Source organism: Rutilus rutilus, assembly GCF_951802725.1.
Source record: "Rutilus rutilus genome assembly, chromosome: 22".
Lineage (NCBI taxonomy): Eukaryota > Metazoa > Chordata > Actinopteri > Cypriniformes > Leuciscidae > Rutilus > Rutilus rutilus.
In genome coordinates this window covers 31,487,394-31,509,308 of record NC_140227.1, presented here as the reverse complement: position 1 = coordinate 31,509,308, position 21,915 = coordinate 31,487,394, and the positions used below count along the sequence as shown (strand labels likewise).

Below are 21,915 nucleotides of genomic sequence, written 5' to 3'. Positions count from 1 at the left end.
ATTATTTGTAAATGCTTTTAAACACAAAATCAAAAACATCGAAATATATCTCATGTGTGTTCCATCACCATGTCCTATCAGGGACGCCGTACTTTTAAGTGTTTATTTATAACTTTATTTATTTGCGTCTGTAGATTTAAACCACAATACTATCTTTAAAGTTTTATCTTTTATGTTATCTATCTTTAATGAGTCAGAAATCTCCACTACAGCAGCTTTACACACCAAACACACGTTTTTATTTATTTATATCTATATTCTGAAGGTTTGTTCATATATCGTTCGTCTGATTTTATACAACATTATATTCTTAAAACACAGTGATGTTTTTTTGTTCTGTTGACTATTTTACTCGGGCACATTTATAGAGTGATAAAAATAATGTTGAACCTGATTTAGGCCTATTTATTGTTCAGAATTCTGTTGTGGAAATGCATACAAATTATTAATAGATAATGCCTCATTGGCTTATTTAAACATTTCTGAAATACTTGTAATAAAAAACAATTGTCTTAAAGGGATAGTTCACCTAAAAATTAAATGTACTCACTCTCAAGTTGTTTCAAACCTGTATAAATATATTTTTTTTCAGCTGAACACAAAAGATGATATTTTGGAAAATGTTTGTAACCAAAATGTTTTTGGACCCCATTGACTTCCATAGTATTTTTTTTTTTCCCACATGGAAGTCAAAGGACCCTGTCTGGTTTCTTCTGAAGACTTTTTGCCCGTGCAAAACTCGTTTTCTGTGTGGTTAAGCTTCTGGTATTTGTTTATATCACTTCCGAAGTTGATCTCGTTCGACTCGTTATTTAATCGTTTAAGGCAATACTGAATTAAAACTGATTTCTTCTGATGAGATCTCAGACACGCTGCCACCAGCTGGTGAAAGATGGAACAACACTCAATTTCAGCACATTGTTCTCTTTAATTATAATTATAAAAGTATTCATTCATGACCAACGATCACACAGACTTCGATTCATGCATTAGTATATATCTTTCAATTAAACTGACCTCTGATCAGACAAATTACAAAAACATGAACATACAAATGACAGATATAACTGGATATATCTGCACACGATTAACAGCTGCTGTCACGTGATTGGCTACAAACAGTGCATCGCAATCTAACACACAACGCTACTACAGACATTTCATATAACTTTTATATTTGGACAGCCAGTGAGTTTTTTTTTTTTTTGCAATTTCCACATACGCCAACAGTTCATAAAGACCAACCGACTAATTTGCATACTTCATACGTAAATACGTACATAAAAAATAAATATTTTAACAAAAATAGCACAGGTCAAATATAACATCTACACATTACAGTACTTAATTTCTCCTGAGTCCCATGTATTTGGATATTTTTAACAGGAAGAGCATTTAATGAGAGGATATTTATATTTGACATTTATGTACAAAATGTAAAAAGAAGGAGGGAAAAAAAATTAAAATTGCATAATGCATGATTTTTTTAAAACAATTTTAAAAAGCTCTAAGTGGACATATTCCATTTAGCACCATATATGCATCATGTGAACATTTCGGGGCAAAGATCAGCAAACTGTGTCTCCAAGGCACTTCAGAATAAACAAAAAATACATTTATTTCTGAAATATTGGCATGATTTATGAGTGTATATATTTTTTTTAAGTACATGTGAGCGTAAACATTGCACTTCACAGAATGGTTGTCTCCATCAAGGTCAGCATCCGAACGCTGGAGGAATCACACACACCTCCACACGAACACACTGAGAGACAGAACACGGGCGTTAATAAGAGTACACACACACACACACACACACACACACACACACACACACACACACACACACACACACACACACACACACACACACACGAACACACTGAGAGACAGAACACAGGCGTTAATAAGAGTACACGCACACACGCACACGCACACGCACACACACACACACACACACACACACACACACACACACACACACGAACACACTGAGAGACAGAACACAGGCGTTAATAAGAGTACACGCACACACACACACACACACACACACACACACGAACACACTGAGAGACAGAACACAGGCGTTAATAAGAGTACACGCACACACGCACACGCACACGCACACACACACACACACACACACACACACGAACACACTGAGAGACAGAACACAGGCGTTAATAAGAGTACACGCACACACACACACACACACACACACACACACACACACACACACACACGAACACACTGAGAGACAGAACACGGGCGTTAATAAGAGTTCTCTCACACACACACACACACACACACACACACACACACACACACACACACACACACACACACACGAACACACTGAGAGACAGAACACAGGCGTTAATAAGAGTACACGCACACACACACACACACACACACACACACACACACACACACACACTGAGAGACAGAACACAGGCGTTAATAAGAGTACACGCACACACGCACACGCACACACACACACACACACACGAACACACTGAGAGACAGAACACAGGCGTTAATAAGAGTACACGCACACACGCACACACACACACACACACACGAAAACACTGAGAGACAGAACATGGGCATTAATAAGAGTACACACACACACACACACACACACACACACACGAACACACTGAGAGACAGAACACAGGCCTTAATAAGGGTTCACACACACACACACACACACACACACACACACACACACATCTCCACACGAACACACTGAGAGACAGAACACAGGCGTTAATAAGAGTTATTAATCATGCACCGTTTACACACACACACACACACACACACACACACACACACACACACACACACACACACACACACACACACACACACACACACACACACACACACACACACACACACACACACACGTCAGCTCACCTACAGTCGTTGCCTCCTACACTGATCACATATTTGTCATCATAAGAGAAGCGGATGTTGGTCACGTGTGCAGAGTGACCGAAGTATCGCTTGTGTTTGGCCTGTGAAGAAGTGCAAACCGTTAGTAAAAACACAAATCTCCACTATATTTACGATTGTTGATGCTGAAAAAATGCACTTACTCAACACAACCTCTGTGTCTTTTAATGCTTTTATGAATGAATGTAATTTAGACCTATTGAAATAACTATTAGGAATTTTGCCTGAAAGAAGGAACTTCATGTTTTGCCTGTTTTCATAATGTGTGTTAATTTATGATAAATAGCCTATAAAAAGCCAAACTAGAAGAGGTCAAGTAAAGCATGAGTGGTGCAATAATTCTGATGAGAATCTCTTAAATGACAACAATGGTTAATATTTTGAGCAAAAATAATCATGATTATCAACTTAACCATTATAGAGCATGAGGACAGTTTTGACTGACTAAGATGTGCATGTTGTAGTCTTGGGGAAAAACATGATTTTCTCTACTATTATAACATTTACTTATTTAATCTGTCATGTAATAACTCCAGCAAATCAGCTCCTCTCCCGTATAGACGGTTCAGTCGCACTTAAAGCCTATAAATACATGTGACATGAGTTAAGACTTACAAATTTCTCCGTGCAGGGGAAGTCGAAGAGCTTCACGAGCCCGAAGTCGTCTCCGGTGACCACGTTCAGCCCGGCGTGAGAAACACAAGCGCAGTTCACGTCGGCTTTCTCTGCGTTACGAGGCCAGACGCCCAGAACCTCGTCGCCCAGGACACTGCACAGGAGAGAGAGTTTACCACGGTACACTGACATCATCATCATCATCACCATCATCATCACCACCACACAGATCTGAGAGTCACCTGGTCCATGTAGCCCATGTGATCCTGTCCACCAGAGCCGGTTCTGTGATCATCTTCCCGCTGGGAACCTCGTGAACCTGCCGCTTATAAGAGCCTGTGGAGACCTGAACACACGACACGACCCGCGTCAGCATCCTTCCCTCGCAGAGCACCAACACTACACTTCACAGTTTGTTTTGTCCTGAAAGATTATTTCATTTCATTTTGATAATATTTTTTCTATTTTTTAACGCAATTTGTTTGGAGATTTTTTGTGATTTTTCATTTTATTTACCTTAAAATTACTAGATTTAATCAATAAGTTACTAATAAATAGTAATTAAGAAGCACATTCCTCACATTGTTCAGACCGGCACATGTGACATCACCCTTAATTAATGCACTTTTTTTCTTTTCTTTAACAACAGTGTATATATATGTATACATACAGTGTGTGCAGAATTATTAGGCACGTTGATTTTCTGATCATATTTTATTTCCAGGAACATTTTGCCAATTCCAAACCATATTAAACTTAATAACTACTATTAATTTTCTATTTAATCATGTATAAGTGATATATAATTGTTCATGACGGCTGGAAATGAAAAATGTCTTATTTTCAGGTGTGCAGAATTATTAGGCAAGTTTTCTTTTACAGATAAAATAAGCCAAAAATGAGATTTAACAAAGACTGAAAAGTAAAAAATTATTAAATCCCCATGAGAAGAATGCAAAACTAATGCAATACTAGAGATTACAGTTAAGGCATGACCATTGGACAGTGAAATGCTCATTGGGTCAGCAGGGTCAGACAAAAACAGGTGGAGAAGAAAAAACACATGTTAACTGCAAAAGAATGAAGAATTAAGGTGAAGAATTAAGTGTGAAACCATCGGGAACCCTTTAGTCTCCAGCACCACCATTTTCCAGAACTGCAACCTACCTGGAGTCTCCAGAAGAGCAAGGTGTCAGGGTCTCAGAGACTTGGGTTAAGCAAAGAATCCTAAAAAATAACCCCCTCTTAATAAGAGTCACAAGCTGAAGTGTTGTTAAATACATGAAGACTGTTTTTTTATAGGCTTTATAGACAGACAGATTGAGAGTGACTCTTGAAGGACCAGCACCAGATCCTCTTCTACCACTGTTTGAAGAATTCATCTTCCAGAATACGTTTTAATACGTTTTGGGAGTTTATTTTTAGTCCATCTTCTACCCTGAAGTCCGTTTTGCAGAGATGGACTAAAAATAAACTCCCAAAACGTATTAAAACGTATTCTGGAAGATGAATTCTTCAAACAGTGGTAGAAGAGGATGTGGTGCTGGTCCTTCAAGAGTCACTCTCAATCTGTCTGTCTATAAAGCCTATAAAAAAACAGTCTTCATGTATTTAACAACACTTCAGCTTGTGACTCTTATTAAGAGGGGGTTATTTTTTAGGATTCTTTGCTTAACCCAAGTCTCTGAGACCCTGACACCTTGCTCTTCTGGAGACTCCAGGTAGGTTGCAGTTCTGGAAAATGGTGGTGCTGGAGACTAAAGGGTTCCCGATGGTTTCACACTTAATTCTTCACCTTAATTCTTCATTCTTTTGCAGTTAACATGTGTTTTTTCTTCTCCACCTGTTTTTGTCTGACCCTGCTGACCCAATGAGCATTTCACTGTCCAATGGTCATGCCTTAACTGTAATCTCTAGTATTGCATTAGTTTTGCATTCTTCTCATGGGGATTTAATAATTTTTTACTTTTCAGTCTTTGTTAAATCTCATTTTTGGCTTATTTTATCTGTAAAAGAAAACTTGCCTAATAATTCTGCACACCTGAAAAGAAGACATTTTTCATTTCCAGCCTTCATGAACAATTATATATCACTTATACATGATTAAATAGAAAATTAATAGTAGTTATTAAGTTTAATATGGTTTGGAATTGGCAAAATGTTCCTGGAAATAAAATATGATCAGAAAATCAACGTGCCTAATAATTCTGCACACACTGTATAGTGTGTGTATGTATGTATGTGTGTATATATATATATATATATATTTTGGTTGGACCTTAAAAATAAAAAATAACTTAAAAATAACTTAAAATCCATGCAGTATCCTTTGTTTGTGCAAAATTGTACATGCACAAAAAACACATTTCAGCTATGTATGTAATTTTGTGGAAACATGTTCTTCTGATTATGTAGTCAGTTGTACCTCGATGTACTTGCTGTCCGCAGAGAAGTCCAGCTGGATCACAAAGCCAGGAATATCTTTGCAATATCCGATGCGATTGAGAGCCGGACCCAGAGTCAGATCGTAGAAGTCCACAGCGCACTCCACCGAGCCGACGGCCAGCAGCCGGTTATCAGAACTGAACCTGTGTGGCGTTATTACATCTGATCAATGCACTGCAAACACGCTTTCTGAAATATCACAACATTCATAAATCAAGACGCACTTACAGAAGCAAAATGACTTCAGATAGTACGGTTTTTTTTTTGCTGTCTGTCAATGTGTTCAGAAAAATAAACTCTTATTTTATTCCTTTTCTTCCACATTGAGATATTTTTTCTCATTTTAAGCAAAAACTTGCTTAGTTTTGAAAAATGTTTCAGTAGACATTCATATCTTCAGTCATTTTGCTTCTCAAGTAAATCAAATTTTTGGTTACACTTTATTTTAAGGTTGTCATTGTTACAGTGTAATTATATATTTAAGTACTGAGTAATATTAAGCAACTACATGTACTTACTATAGGGTTAGGGTTTGGTTGAGGGTTAATTGCATGTAATTATGCATAATTTACTGTTATTACTATGGTAAGTACATGTAAATTATGTAACAAGGACACTGTAAAATAAAGTGTTACTGAATTTTTATATATTTTAACTAGAGATGCACAGATATTAAATATCTCAGATATCATAAATAATCGATGTCTGCTGATACCGATAGTTTGATTTTCTTAAACTACACAGAGAATCCTCTCATTCGGTTCATTACTATAATATTAGGTTAAAATTAACAACAGAGCCTAAACTATTACATTCAACTGCTATTTATTTTCAGATTTAATAATTACACTCAAGCTGTTTCAGATAAGATAGTTTATATAAACACTTCTTCATAACAAAATAATTGAAACATGCATATATAATTAACAGTAGACGAGCTCTTCTCTAGTGTGTTTATTGCTAACGAACTGTGAACACTGGATAACTTTCCTGAGGTAAATCCAACATTAAGTGACATTGTTCACAAGCAGTTTTATTGACGTCTTTCCCGCTATTAAAGTGGTGTAAATCCAGCTTTTAATGTTGTTTATGTGTCTATGTGGTGTTTTTAATCTGCTTTAAGACAAACCATGTGTAAATTCATAAGTCGACACCATTGCTGAGTATTTCCTCCTTAAAACTGCAGTGAACCAAAGACAGTCTCAAACACACGCTTTGAAATCGCTGGTGTTTCTGACGTCACAAACTACCTTGTAACCAATCAGATCAACGTGTGATCGTCAACCAGTGGATCTCTGAGCTGAGTGGAGGCGGGGCTCATTTGCATATTCATAGAACTGCGCATACTAAATGAGGCAAGGGTGTCGACTTACATTCAAGCTTTTTTAAGACATTTTTTCAAGATAAAAATGTTTAAATATGTCATTATGGTGATCAAGTTTTAAGGGATACAATGATTGACTACAGGGGGACTTTGAACACTGATGGAGCGATTACTTGAGACTGAATTCATTTCAGTAAGTTGTACTGTATCTTTAAACATAAATTGTGATGTTAATTCATGTTTTTTGGCGCTATAACTAAAGAACTACAACAATCGGTCAGCGTCAAAATGCCTCTTAGGATTTCGTGATAAAATGGACAGAAATTGAAAGCTGAGACAGTTTTTTTTATCAAAAGTTCTTCGTGATTATTGAATGTGAGACGCTAAATAATGTTTTATGTAGGGAAAAACCTGGCTTGAACTACAGGTGATTCACAGGGTCAAACAGAGTCTGCTTTACCGTCACTGTTAATGCGTTATTGATGCGTTAACTTTCTCTAAATTCAACACGAGAGAGATTTAGTTCACACACAATCTGATACGTTTCTCTGTCCATTTTGATTGACAGGATATAATCGGACCTGATCATCGGCTGTTTTTAAACAGTGAAAAACCTGGCTTTTATACATCCATGCATCTCTAATTTGTAATGTTTTGTGGGTTTGATTTTATTACTTTTCTTCCCCATTGGACATATTTGTTCTTATTTTAAGAAAAAACTTGCATCCATTTTTTCAGTAGACAAGACTTAATATCTTCAGTCATTTTTATATATTTTTGATAATTAGAGATGTATTTTGTAGTGTATTGTGGGATTGATGGAGCTGTTTCTCCTGTGTTTGACGTGCGGTGTGTCTTCTGACCGTATGTCCTGGATGGCCACGCTTCGGTCTCTCTTTTTGCCCCACACAGTCAGTGAATTCACCAGCAGAACGATGAACTCTCCGTTCTCCATCCCGATCGCCACCATCTCTCCGTTCGCACTGTACGCCGTGCACTTCGCCGGATGACCCAGACTGACTTTGTTCAGAAGTTTCTGCGAGACAAAAAAATAAAGTATTAATAGACATACACTGCCATTCAAAAGTTTGGGGTCGGTAAGATTTTTTATGTTTTTGAAAGAAGTGCTCTCCATTTTACATTTATGTGATCAAAAATATTTTTTTATATTTTTACAATGTAAATCAGCTGTTTTCTATGTGAATATACAGTAAAGTGTAATTTATTCCTGTGATCAAAGCTGGATTTTCAGCATCATTACTCCAGTCTTCAGTGTCACATGATCCTTCACAAATCATTCTAACATGATGATTTGATGCTCAAGAAACATTTATGATTATTATCAGTATTGAAAACGGTTCATATTTTGATGGAAACTGTGATACACGTGGGCTCCTATCATGCACTTGATGTAATGGGGATTGGGTGGGGATTTCTGGGATAGTCCTAAAATGGTTCAGGTCATACTTAGATGGGAGAGGTTATTATGTGAGTATAGGAGATCATAAGTCTGAGTGGACATCCATGACATGCGGAGTCCCTCAAGGCTCAATTCTTGCGCCACTCCTGTTCAACCTGTATATGCTCCCAATGAGCCAAATAATGAGAAAGAACCAAATCTCTTACCACAGCTATGCAGACGACACACAGATTTACTTAGCCCTATCGCCTAACGATTACAGCCCCATTGACTCCCTGTGCCAATGCATTGATGAAGTCAACAGTTGGATGTGTCAAAACTTTCTTCAGTTAAACAAAGACAAAACTGAAGTCATTGCTTTTGGAAACAAAGATGAAGTTCTCAAGGTGAACGCATACCTTCACTCTAGGGGTCAAACAACTAAACATCAAGTCAGGAATCTTGGTGTGACACTAGAGTCAGAGCTTAGTTTCAGTAGTCATGTCAAAGCAATAACTAAATCAGCATACTATCATCTGAAAAATATTGCAAGAATTAAATGCTTTGTTTCCAGACAAGACTTAGAGAAACTTGTGCATGCTTTCATCACCAGCAGGGTGGATTACTGTAATGGACTCCTCACTGGCCTTCCCAAAAAGACCATAAGACAGTTGCAGCTCATACAGAACGCTGCCGCCAGGATTCTGAGCAGAACCAGAAAATATGAACATATCACACCAGTCCTCAGGTCTTTACACTGGCTCCCAGTTAAATTTAGGATTGATTTTAAAGTATTATTACTGGTATATAAATCATTCAATGGCCTAGGACCTCAATATATTGCAGATATGCTCACTGAATATAAACCCAACAGATCACTCAGATCATTAGGATCATATCAGCTAGAAATACCAAGGGTTCACTCTAAGCATGGCGAGTCCGCTTTTAGCTATTATGCCAGCCGCAGCTGGAACCAGCTTCCAGAGGAGATCAGACGTGCTCCTACTGTAGTCACATTCAAATCCAGACTCAAAACACATCTGTTTAGCTATGCATTTACTGAATGAGCACTGTGCCACTGTTCGTCCGACTGTTTGTACTGTACTGTATTTTATTTTTTATTTTTCTAAACTGTTTTAATTATTCTTATTTCTTTTTATTATTTCTATGTAAAGCACTTTGAATTGCCATTGTGTATGAAATGTGCTATATAAATAAACTTGCCTTGCCTTGCCTAATGCAGTGTCAGGCGCGACTCAAGCGGTTTTCGCTAGTTTCAGCCCGACGCAGTTATCATTTTCACGTCCTGCGCCACGTTGTTTAAATAGCATTTAAATAGTTATTTAAATGCATTTGCGCCTATTTGTGCGCTCATAGGCTGCTGGTCTGAAAACCAGGTGTGAGCGCAACTGGCTTTTAAAGGGAATGGGAGATGAGACTCTGATTGGTTTATTTCACGTTACACCCAAAACACACCCATTACTCATTAAGAGAATAGGGACAAAACACACCCATTACTCATTAAGAGAATAGGGACAACCCTTTTAGACCATGCGCCGGGAGCGCCGACCATTTGTCCAGTCGTTAAACTAGCAAAAGTGGATTCAGACACGCACTAAGTGCACTTGCGCTGAGCGCTTTAGACCATGAGCTTAGATCGTTAAAATAGGACCTTTATTTTTCAGGATTCTTTGAAGTTCAAAAGAACAGTGTTTATCTGAAATAGAATCTTTTGTAACATTATAAATGTCTTTACCGATGCATTTGATCAAATGAATGTGTCCTTGATAGTTAATTGAATCACCTTATTGACCCCAAACTCTTTAAACGGTGGTGTAAACACTCCCATTTCTCCATTACCCACAATCCCTCACCTTATCTGCCAGGTCCCAGATGCGTATGGTTCCATCATCGCTGGCGGAGATGAAGACGTCTTTGGAGGGGTGTGTGGCCAGACCCCAGATGCGTCCCTGTGTGTGTCCGTTTATCATGGTGTTAGAGGCGGCGTTCTTCTCTCCCACTTCGATGATCTCGCCATCCTTTGTTCCCACCAAGATCTTTCCCTTTCGTCCAACAAAGAAACATACAACTTTTATTTTTGCCCTTGCTTATAGACGAGGTTGACAGAAGTTAGCCACTTTTGTTCCAACAGAGGATGAAATGGGACATTACGACACTAAACACTCAAAGATAACGACACAACCCGTGAAAGCCACATTGCACTGAAAAGCCCTCGAGCTGCTCGTGCTGAGAGAGAGATAAGACAGTAGAGTTGTTAAAATACTGTGATCTCCATTCAAACACCCACGCGATCTTCTTCCAATTCATCTGTCTATTAAACCTTTGACAAAATCATATCGCAACATTCAGATCTGTGTTGGCGCTGACCCAGAGAGAGTCGTCTTTAACATCATAGTATCATTATTTCTGTGATACAATAGTTCAAATTATCACAGAAGTACTGAGATTAAAGTTTAAAGTTCAAATATCGTTAGCCTCATAGCATAAGTCATTTAAAAAAAAATATTACTTAGGCAGTTATGCTATGAGGCTAACGATATGAACACTGATGTCTACGATATTGATAAAAATAGAGTAAAACAGCTGTTGATAGAAACTTGGCGCTTAAAACAGCGCATTTATCGATTACATTGTTTCGTGACAAGTGACTGTTAAAAATGTATTTGTTATTGAATCATTTATTAAAGAGAATGTAGTCCTGTATGATGCTTATGAAATGAAACTCAGAAAGATGTGATGAATTGGTTGTAAATATGACTCATCTTATTCATCATGTACAGTCTGTATAAGTGTATGATCTAGCTTTTCCCCATGGTCTAGTGGTTAAAAAATACTTGTAGAATCGCAATTCTTAAAGGGATACTTCACCTCTGGGAAGATGAATGTGTATTTAAAATAGGTCATTTAAGTAGAAGAAATGTGAAGAAATTTTTTAATTTGGAGCTTTCTAGACTGAGAAAAGCCAGAAAATGTATTTTTGGCTCATGTGGATGAAAGACAACAACTCCCAGAATGCACTTGCTTCGCTGCCTTAGGAGGCCACGCCTACCGGTAAGAGTGCGCAGATGAAAACAACAAAGCTAGCCTACGTGATGAGTTTGCGAGGGATTTAGAGATCGTCCAAAATGTCCGGGATTCGGCTTTTGCGTTCTACAGTCGCCATTCATCATGTTTACTGTGGCGAGCAGGACGAGGCTGAGGGGCCGCGGAGGAGCGGGAATTTTTCTTAGCAAAGGTAAAACGCACATCAACCGATCACTTGTTTAGCGTTCATGTAAACACTACATTCAAATTCACCAATCGGAATGAATTCAGTTAGATTGAAAGGTGTGCATGTAAACAAGGAATAGCGACCGCAGAAAGCAAAAGCTGAATCCCGTACATTTTGAACGATCTCGCCCGCCGGACAAGTCCGGGAAAAGGAGGATGGTTACTTACTCAGCTTTCTCCTACTATTCAGCTTTCTCCACAGAACAAGAGCCTGCTAGCTTAGCTTCCAAAGAAAGACGGCTGACACTGTGTACATTCTGACTGAGTGAGATCCCACCCTGTATGGGCGGGCTAAAAACATGCGGAACAACGCCATCTACTGGCTGTAGTCTTTAGCCTCTGGCCAGAAAATCCTCCGATGACGCAAAATGACGATTTTTGCGTCATCGGAGGATTTTTTCCAGACAAAAAATACATAAATCTCTTGTCTCAGGGGGATATGAGGGTGGAAAGCATGGTAATTCGAAAATACTACAGGTTTTCTACTAATACAAAGCTTAATGCTAAATCCTGAAGTAACCCTTTAAAAAATAAATAAACGCAATACATATCGCATCGGCACCCAAGATTCGTGACAGTATAGTCCCAGATACGAGATCAGCCCTAATATGAACACAGTCATCCAGCCAGCAGGGCTGTTGTTTGATGCTAATAACTCAAAAACAGTCGCATAAAGCATAAGCATGACTGACCTTTCCTCTGCACACAGATCTGACGGTCTCCACTGGCAGTCCCGTCTCCAGCTGAAACGCTCTGCATCTCTTCATCTCCTGATCCCACAGTTTCACAGCGCCGCCCTCTTTAGTCCTGCACACAAATACAGTCAACACAGCCGTTTACAACTACAGAAAAAGATTGCTTGACGATATGTACACACTGTTCAAAGTTTAAATTAATACTTTTATTCATCAAAGGACACATTAAATTGATCAAAAGTGACAGTAAAAACCTTTATAATGTTACAAAAGATTCTATTTAAAAAAAAATGCTGTTCTTTTGAAATTTCTATTCATCAAAGATTCCTGAAAAATATAATTGATCATAGTTTCAACTAAAATATGAGCTGTTTTTAACATTGATAATAATCATAAATGTTTCTTGAGCATTAAATCATCATATTAGAGTGATTTGTGAAGGATCATGTGACACTGAAGACTGGAGTAATGATGCTGAAAATTCAGCTTTGATCACAGGAATAAATTACACTTTACAATATATACACTTATTTTAAACTGTAATACAATTTCATAATTTTTACTGTATTTTTGATCAAATAAATGGTGAGCAGAAGAGACTTCTTTCTAAAAAACATCTTACAAACTCCAGACTTTTGAACTTTTGTATTCAAGGTGTAAGAAAAACGTGCTATTTCTTCCTATATGGTGCCTAAATAAAAAAAATGTAAATAGAAAATGGTATAAAACTAACAGTAACACTTTAGCTTAGGGTCCGATTCTCACTATTAACTAGTTGCTCATTAGCATACATATTACTAGGATATTGGCTGTTTATTAAAGCACATATTAATGCCTTATTCCTCATGAACATATTCTCCATCCCTTAATCCTACAATACCTAAACTTCACAACTACCTTACTAACTATTAATAAGCAGTAATTATGAGTTTATTGAGGGAAAGTCTGAAGAGCGGGCCCCATCTGGACATCAGCTGAACTCACGGCCTCTCTTTGCCTCCGGTCACGATGAGCCCGTCTCGGAGCGTGGTGTACATGGTGAACACCGGTCCAGTGTGCGCTTTAGCCACCACACGCACCAGGAAATGCTCCCGCCACACGTACACGTCACCGTTGATGGCCCCCGTGAACGTCAGGTTATTCTGTCAGACGATACAAGCATCTTAGTCACATGATCCTTCAGAAATCATCCTAATATGTTGATTTGCTGCTTAAGAACATTTATGATTATGTTGAAAACAGTTCATATTTTTGTGATAATGTCCATGAACAGGATTTGAAATTAACACCGTGTAATTAATTAAAATCAACTAATGCTGTCAAATCACGAGCCGATTTGGCGTGTTACTATGTTTAACTTACTCTATATATATATATATGAAATAAAATTCGGATTATTTTAATTTTTTGGTTAGTAGAAGTTCTGAACGGCCGGTAACTTAAAAATGAAGTAGCCAAATTGTCCTGTGAGTGAAAAGGCTCATTTGAAACCCTGTCCCTGAATGCGCGAGACTCACGGCTCCGAACGCCACAGAGAGCATGGTCTGCATGCGGCCGTCCTCCACCGCTCCGATCACTCCTTTCTTATACAGCAGAGATCCTCCCACCAGCGTCCAGAACTTGATGTGTTTAATCCCCACAGACACAAACTGCGTGTCCGAGTCGGGCCTGAACTCCACCACGAAGATCCGGTCTGTGTGACCGCCTTTACTGCAGACCCTCGAGCCTGAGCACACAATTAAAGAAGATTACGGGTTTTTACAATCGCTACAACAGACTTCTCAATACTTGAGTCACTTTATTAAAACTCTGGAATATTTAACCCTCTGGTGTTCTTCATGTGTCGGTCAAATATGACCAAAATTCATTTTTTCAATTAAATGAATGTACTATATTTTAGTTCGATAGTGTTTTTTTTTTTATTTAAATTAAATTTTAAATTTGAATGTTTATTTAATATTTTCTATTTTTAGGGGATTTTATGCTACTAAATTATATTTACGCTGTATTTATAATCCATTTATTCACTTTTTGAGCATAGACCTGAACATTAAATGTCCAACTTAAACTCTTGAATGCTTTATAGCGACAGACTTCAGTTTGATCTCTTTTCAAAGACGACACTTGGCAGATTATTGCTGAAGTGAAAAAAGTTTAAAAAAGTGAATTTTACGTTTATTGTTATGAAAAATTGTATATGAAATATATATTTTCAAAAACATGCTTTACTCTAAAACTGAGAAAATCAAAACCATAAATCTAAACAAGTTGTGTTCGAAATTTGAGCTTGATATCTCAAAAAAGTATCTTTCAGCGAGAGTGTGTGTGGCCGCAGTACCAAACGCTTCCACTAGAGGAAATCCGTCTCCCATTCATTTCCAGTGAGAGGAGCTCAAGTGTGACTATTTTCTTCAGGACCATTTAACCTGTTCCAATCATGTCCACATTTTTGTGTTCACATAGCAAGTGCCAAAACCTTCACCATGTTTCGCACCATTCCGATGAAGAAAACAATTACAATTTTGCCCGAAGAGCAGCAGAGGGCTGATTACTGCCCACACCTTTCAAATTACATCAATTATTATCTCACTTTAGATACAAATATCCCTAAAACTCTATGTACCTACAGGCCAATTTGCACATTTACTGCCATTTAACTTAAAGTGCCCCATTATGCTTTTTCAGGTATTCCCTTTTATAGTGTGTAATAAAGATGCCTGTGAATGTAAAAGTTCTGCAAAGTTTCAAATATCAAAGTGCAGATAAATAAAGTTTCCTGTGGCGCAAACAGTAGAGCGTTGGTGCTTGCAACGCCAAGGTCATGGGTTCGATTCCCAGAAAACTGATAAGAATGTAAATGTGTACCTTGAAATGCAATGTAAGTCGCTTTGGATAAAAACATCTGCATACATGTAAATGTAATTCCAGTCTCTCTTCCTGCAGAACCTACCTAGGTTTGTAACAGATTTGCATAATTGTCTTCATTGGCTGAACTTTGTCTCATTTGCCCCGCCCACTCAAACTCATATTTTAGTAGTTATAGTGCATTATGAATGTGAAATGACCAGCTATGCCAAGCTGAAACTGTTCAGGAGAACTGTGTTAAGAGTTTTGATCAGTAGTTCTCACACACACACACACACACACACACACACCTTCCTGCCATCTCCACACAGTGATGGTGTGTTCGGGATCCACTCCCACAGACAGCAGGAGTTTCCCCGTGGCGCTGAAGTTGACGTATCCGACTCCTTTGGCGTGAGAGCAGCGCAGCACAGACAGAGTCTGTTTACTCATGGCGTCCCACACGTGAATGCACGGCGCCAGGCCTACAGGAACACACACACACACACACACATCATCACCATCAGTACTCAGAGCTGAACGGGCAAACAAGCTTCCCAAACGAGAACATATGGCAAATAAAACACATTAGGTTTATTACAAGACATTGATTATGCAAATATATATATATAAACAGTGATGGGAAGCTACTAAGAAACTGGCTTAAAACGGTTACGCTACAGTTAAGATGCATTTACAAAAAGTGGTAGTATATAAGTATATAAAACTAGACTATAAGCAACTAACAAGAAGCAGTTAACTACAGTGAAGCTATTTATTTATATATTTTATTTTCTATTTATATATATTTTCTATTATATAACTTTATTATTTAATCAGAGATGTATTTTTCTGGCAGATTTTGTTAACAGACAAATCTGTGCACTAAATGCAAAAATAGATGCACATTGCAAAAATAAATGAAATGCATAAATAAATCCCCAAATAAATGCAGCAATAAAATAAATAAATTGCACAAAAAATAAATAAATAAAATTAGTTGAAAACACTGGTGAAAAGCAGCATTTAATTAAATATTCATCACGCTACACCTATGCAAAAATAATGAAACTAAATGCATAAATAAATTTAGAAAATGCAGTATATGCATCAATAAATGCATACTGTAAACAAATGCACTAAATGCATAAATAAATACAAAAATAATAAATGCAAAAATAATGAAACTAAATGCATACATTTAGAAAATGCAGTATATGCATCAATAAATGCATCCTGTAAATAAATGCACTAAATAATGCAAAAATAATAAATGCATTAATAAATGCACTAAATGCATTAAAAAAAGAAAAGAAACTAAATGCATAAATAAATTTAGAAAATGCAGTAAATGCATCAATAAATGCATCCTGTAAATAAATGCACTAAATGCATAAATAAATACAAAAATAATAAATGCAAAAATAATGAAACTAAATGCATACATTTAGAAAATGCAGTATATGCATCAATAAATGCATCCTGTAAATAAATGCACTAAATGCACTAAATAATGCAAAAATAATAAATGCATTAATAAATGCACTAAATGCATTAAAAAAAGAAAAGAAACTAAATGCATAAATAAATTTAGAAAATGCAGTAAATGCATCAATAAATGCATCCTGTAAATAAATGCACTAAATGCATCAATAAATGCACAAAATAAATGCACTAAACGGATAAATAAATGCATAAACAAATGCGTTCAAAATAAAAAAATTAGTGGAAAACACTGATGAAAAGCATAATTTAATTAAATATTCATCACTATAGCTTGGGAAAAAATAGGCTGTCACTGGAAAAGCTACTGTAATTTGAAAACAACTATTGTCCTTAAAAAATGTACCGACCTTAAAGTATTAAAAATGTAGTTAACAGTGCAGCTTTGTTTAGTTAGTGACTCCCCAACACTGTTAAAGAAGCAGTAGGATGAGTTTGGGATGAGTATTAGGAGGTCCTCAGGGTTTTCAACATGACAGAACAAACACACGTCAACGTTAGATATGTATTCCAGCGCTGAGGGAGGGAAAGGGTCAACATGACTCTATATGAAAAATGATAGAAAATCAAGCAGCATGATGCTTCATGCAAACATGTATTCTTCATAGCCACGTCTTTAATGAAACCAGGACATGAAACACAAGGGAACTGAGAAATATGAGGCATCAAACTTCAAGATCCTCATGAGCCACAGACAGATATTATTTGATTATTTGATTAATTATTCTATTTTAAGTGGTTTTGCATGCATTAACACTAGTGAAGTGTCACAAAACTTAAAACTTATTAAAATGACATGACTGAACCGAAATGCAATGTTGAGTTTTGAATGCATATTAAACCCTGATCATTGCTTTAAAAGCAGAAGTGTGTGTGTTCTAGTTTGGAGAAACTGAAATCTGTCCTGGATTTCTGGAGAGAAGCACACAAGGTCAGTGGGATGAAGTGCAGTCAGATCGCAGGAGGTTTCTGTGTCCTACCTGGCAGATCGGTGATGTCGCCTGTGTGTTGGTGTGTTGGATGAGAGGATGAGGCGGTGATGAACAAAAAAATGAGAGAAGCTGCTCTTAGTGCCAAAGCAGAGTTACGTGAGAGATTCAGAGTATTTGCAAAATCACAGGCAGGGCTTGTTATCAACACAAAACCAAGCAGTGCACGCTGAAAGAAGCGAACGTAAGCCAATGAAAATGATTCAGACGGTGAACATTACATCTATCAGCGGTCAGGACGCCAGGCTGAACACGTGCACACGTACCGATCTGACCGGTGGCGATGACGTTTTGATATTTGGGATGTTGATTGACAGTCAGGCAGAGGATATCATCCGTGTGCTCCAGGTAAAAGCTCTGAGTTCCTGCAGATCACAGAGTCAGGCGCTACTTCATCTAAAAACACTTGAGATCATTCACAAATCCTTGTAGAAACATTATGCATGCATCATATTAATAGAAAGACTAAGTGTGCTTTTTAATGCAATATTATTTTAGTGAACTGCAAATGAGAAAGTGAGTGAAATACACTTCCCTCGTACACTATCATCTAAAAGTTTGGGTTTTTTAAAAGTCTCTTCTCAGCAAGGATGCATTTATTTGATCAAGAATATCAGTGAAATATTATTCTAATGTAAATTAGCTGTTTTCTGTGAATATATAGTAAATATATAGTATATAGTAAAAGCTCATATTTTTGTTGAAACCGTGATACATTTTATTTTTAAGGATTCTTTGTCACTTAAGGATCTTTACTGTCACTTTTGATCAATTAAATGCGTCCTTGCTGAACAAAAGTATTAATTTCATTCAAAAAACTAAATCTTTCTGAAACCTAGTTATATATTCTTTAAACCTACAAAAAAAAACTACTGGTGACAAAAAAACTAATTTGAAAATATAATAACCAAGCAGTCATTTTAATAACAATTTTCAAATATGTGACCCTGGATCACGTCACCAGTCTCGAGTCGCACGGGTTTATCTGTGGCAATATCCAACAATACAGTGTACGGGTCAAAATTATCCATTTTTCTTTTATGCCAAAAATCATGAGGATATTCAGTAAAGATCATGTTCCATGAAGATATTTAGTACATTTCCTATCGTAAATATATAAAACATGAATTTGTGTGAGTGAATGCAGCACAATCGTGAACATAAATGAACAACTTTAAAGGAGATTTTCTCAATGTTTAGATTTTTTTGCCCCCTCAGATTCCAGATGTTCAATAGTTGTATCTCGACAAAAAATATTGTCCTATCCTGACAAACCACACATCAATGGACAGCTTATTTATTCAGATGGAAAAAATTTACCCATGTGACTGTGGTCCAGGGTCACATATGTTCTTACTATAAGTGATTTAGTTAATTAAGCTTTTTTAACCAGACGTGCAGTTCTGCCTGCAGCCTCTAGAGGGCATCAGCACCTCATGTCTGATCTGGAATCAGATTAGTCTCAGAAGACACACCCACAAATCCATAAAGCCAAAAGGCATTATTTCAAAATCTTCACAAACATTTAGCATATTTGCCACATGTTGAGATGAGAATGGGACAGCAAGGCCGAGTTCAGAGGTCATGTGTGTGTGTACCAGCAGAGAGGTTCTGAATCACAGCAGCAGCGGCCGTGTGAAAGATGATGTCGGCTCCATCATTGAGGTAGTGAAGGTTGTTTCGACAATCAAAGCCTCTGTAGCCAAACACATGGTCCAGAGAAAGCTCCTATAAACACACGGACATAATGGTACACATTGAGAATAATGAGGACCACGTTATATCTTCATGAGCTCATGACCCGTCTGACCTCCACGATCTTCTTCTTCTTCGTGATGTTGTTCTTCACCAGTTTTTCAGGTAACGGTGCGGCGCGACTCACTGGAGGTCTGCAGGAGACAAATAATGAAGTTTCGACATGAGAAACGCAGTCACTGCAAAACAATTACGCTCTTCCTCAGTATTTCTGTCTTGTTTTCCAGTACAAATATCTAAACATTTTTTTAAACCAAGATACATTTATTTGAGAAGCAAAATGACTTAAGATATTCCGTCTTGTTTTCTGAAAAACTGATTAAAAATTAAGTGAGTTTGTGCCCTTAAAACAAGAACTAATATCTGCCAATGGGGTCAGAAAAAAAAGATTTATATATATGATATAACAACCAGAGCTGTATTTTTCTGGCACAAAAACAAGTAGGATTTATTTTTTTTACAGACAAAAACAAATGTACTAAATGCATCAATAAATAAATAAATAAATGCACTAAATGCAATCAATGCAAAAATAAATAATCTAAATGTATAAATAAATGCAAAAATAAATGTACTAAATGCATCAATAAATGCACAATGCAAAAAATAAACTAAATTAATGCAAAAATAAATAAAATAAATGCAAAAATAAATAAAATAAATGCATAAATAAATGCAAAAATAAATAAAATAAATGCATAAATAAATGCAAAAATAAATCAAATAAATGTATAAATAAATGCAAAAATAAATAAACTAAATGTATAAATAAATGCAAAAATAAATAAGCTAAATGTATAAATAAATGCAAAATAAATAAACTTAATGTATAAATAAATGCAAAAATAAACAAAATAAATGCTTAAATAAATGCAAAAATAAACAAAATAAATGCTTAAATAAATGCAAAAATAAATAAACTAAATGTATAAATAAATGCAAAAATAAATTAAATAAATGCTTAAATAAATGCAAAAATAAATAAGCTAAATGTATAAATAAATGCAAAAATAAATAAACTATATGTATAAATAAATGCAAAAATAAATAAGCTAAATGTATAAATAAATGCAAAAATAAATAAACTAAATGTATAAATAAATGCAAAAATAAATAAACTTAATGTATAAATAAATGCAAAAATAAATAAACAATGTATAAATAAATGCAAAAATAAATAAACAATGTATAAATAAATGCAAAAATAAATAAGCTAAATGTATAAATAAATGCAAAAATAAATAAACTATATGTATAAATAAATGCAAAAATAAATAAGCTAAATGTATAAATAAATGCAAAAATAAATAAACTAAATGTATAAATAAATGCAAAAATAAATAAACTTAATGTATAAATAAATGCAAAAATAAATAAACAATGTATAAATAAATGCAAAAATAAATAAACAATGTATAAATAAATGCAAAAATAAATAAACTAAATGTATAAATAAATGCAAAAATAAATAAACAATGTATAAATAAATGCAAAAATAAATAAACTTAATGTATAAATAAATGCAAAAATAAATAAACTTAATGTATAAATAAATGCAAAAATAAATAAAATAAATGCATAAATAAATGCAAAAATAAATAAAATAAATGCATAAATAAATGCAAAAATAAATCAAATAAATGCATAAATAAATGCAAAAATAAATCAAATAAATGTATAAATAAATGCAAAAATAAATAAACTAAATGTATAAATAAATGCAAAAATAAATAAGCTAAATGTATAAATAAATGCAAAATAAATAAACTTAATGTATAAATAAATGCAAAAATAAACAAAATAAATGCTTAAATAAATGCAAAAATAAACAAAATAAATGCTTAAATAAATGCAAAAATAAATAAACTAAATGTATAAATAAATGCAAAAATAAATTAAATAAATGCTTAAATAAATGCAAAAATAAATAAGCTAAATGTATAAATAAATGCAAAAATAAATAAACTATATGTATAAATAAATGCAAAAATAAATAAGCTAAATGTATAAATAAATGCAAAAATAAATAAACTAAATGTATAAATAAATGCAAAAATAAATAAACTTAATGTATAAATAAATGCAAAAATAAATAAA

At 35.5% G+C, this 21,915-nt stretch overlaps 1 protein-coding gene across 1 annotated transcript in view; it reads right to left on the bottom strand.

Annotated features, from left to right (window-relative positions):
- Window positions 1–1,691: 1,691 nt before the first annotated feature.
- Window positions 1,692–21,915, bottom strand: part of eml6 (EMAP like 6) — a gene marked incomplete at its 3' end in the record, with an annotated part of 73,959 nt that continues 53,735 nt past the window's right edge. Inside the window, exons 28-43 of the mRNA XM_084395852.1 lie at window positions 19,874–19,952; window positions 19,662–19,791; window positions 18,330–18,428; window positions 18,055–18,075; window positions 15,883–16,056; window positions 14,245–14,453; window positions 13,712–13,869; window positions 12,725–12,839; window positions 10,616–10,804; window positions 8,206–8,378; window positions 5,999–6,161; window positions 3,816–3,919; window positions 3,574–3,727; window positions 2,920–3,020; window positions 2,732–2,748; window positions 1,692–1,765 (exon numbers count right to left, since the gene is read on the bottom strand). Of these exons, the coding sequence (XP_084251978.1) occupies window positions 1,692–1,765; window positions 2,732–2,748; window positions 2,920–3,020; window positions 3,574–3,727; window positions 3,816–3,919; window positions 5,999–6,161; window positions 8,206–8,378; window positions 10,616–10,804; window positions 12,725–12,839; window positions 13,712–13,869; window positions 14,245–14,453; window positions 15,883–16,056; window positions 18,055–18,075; window positions 18,330–18,428; window positions 19,662–19,791; window positions 19,874–19,952 (1,960 nt within the window). The remainder of the gene's footprint in view (window positions 1,766–2,731; window positions 2,749–2,919; window positions 3,021–3,573; window positions 3,728–3,815; window positions 3,920–5,998; window positions 6,162–8,205; window positions 8,379–10,615; window positions 10,805–12,724; window positions 12,840–13,711; window positions 13,870–14,244; window positions 14,454–15,882; window positions 16,057–18,054; window positions 18,076–18,329; window positions 18,429–19,661; window positions 19,792–19,873; window positions 19,953–21,915) is intronic.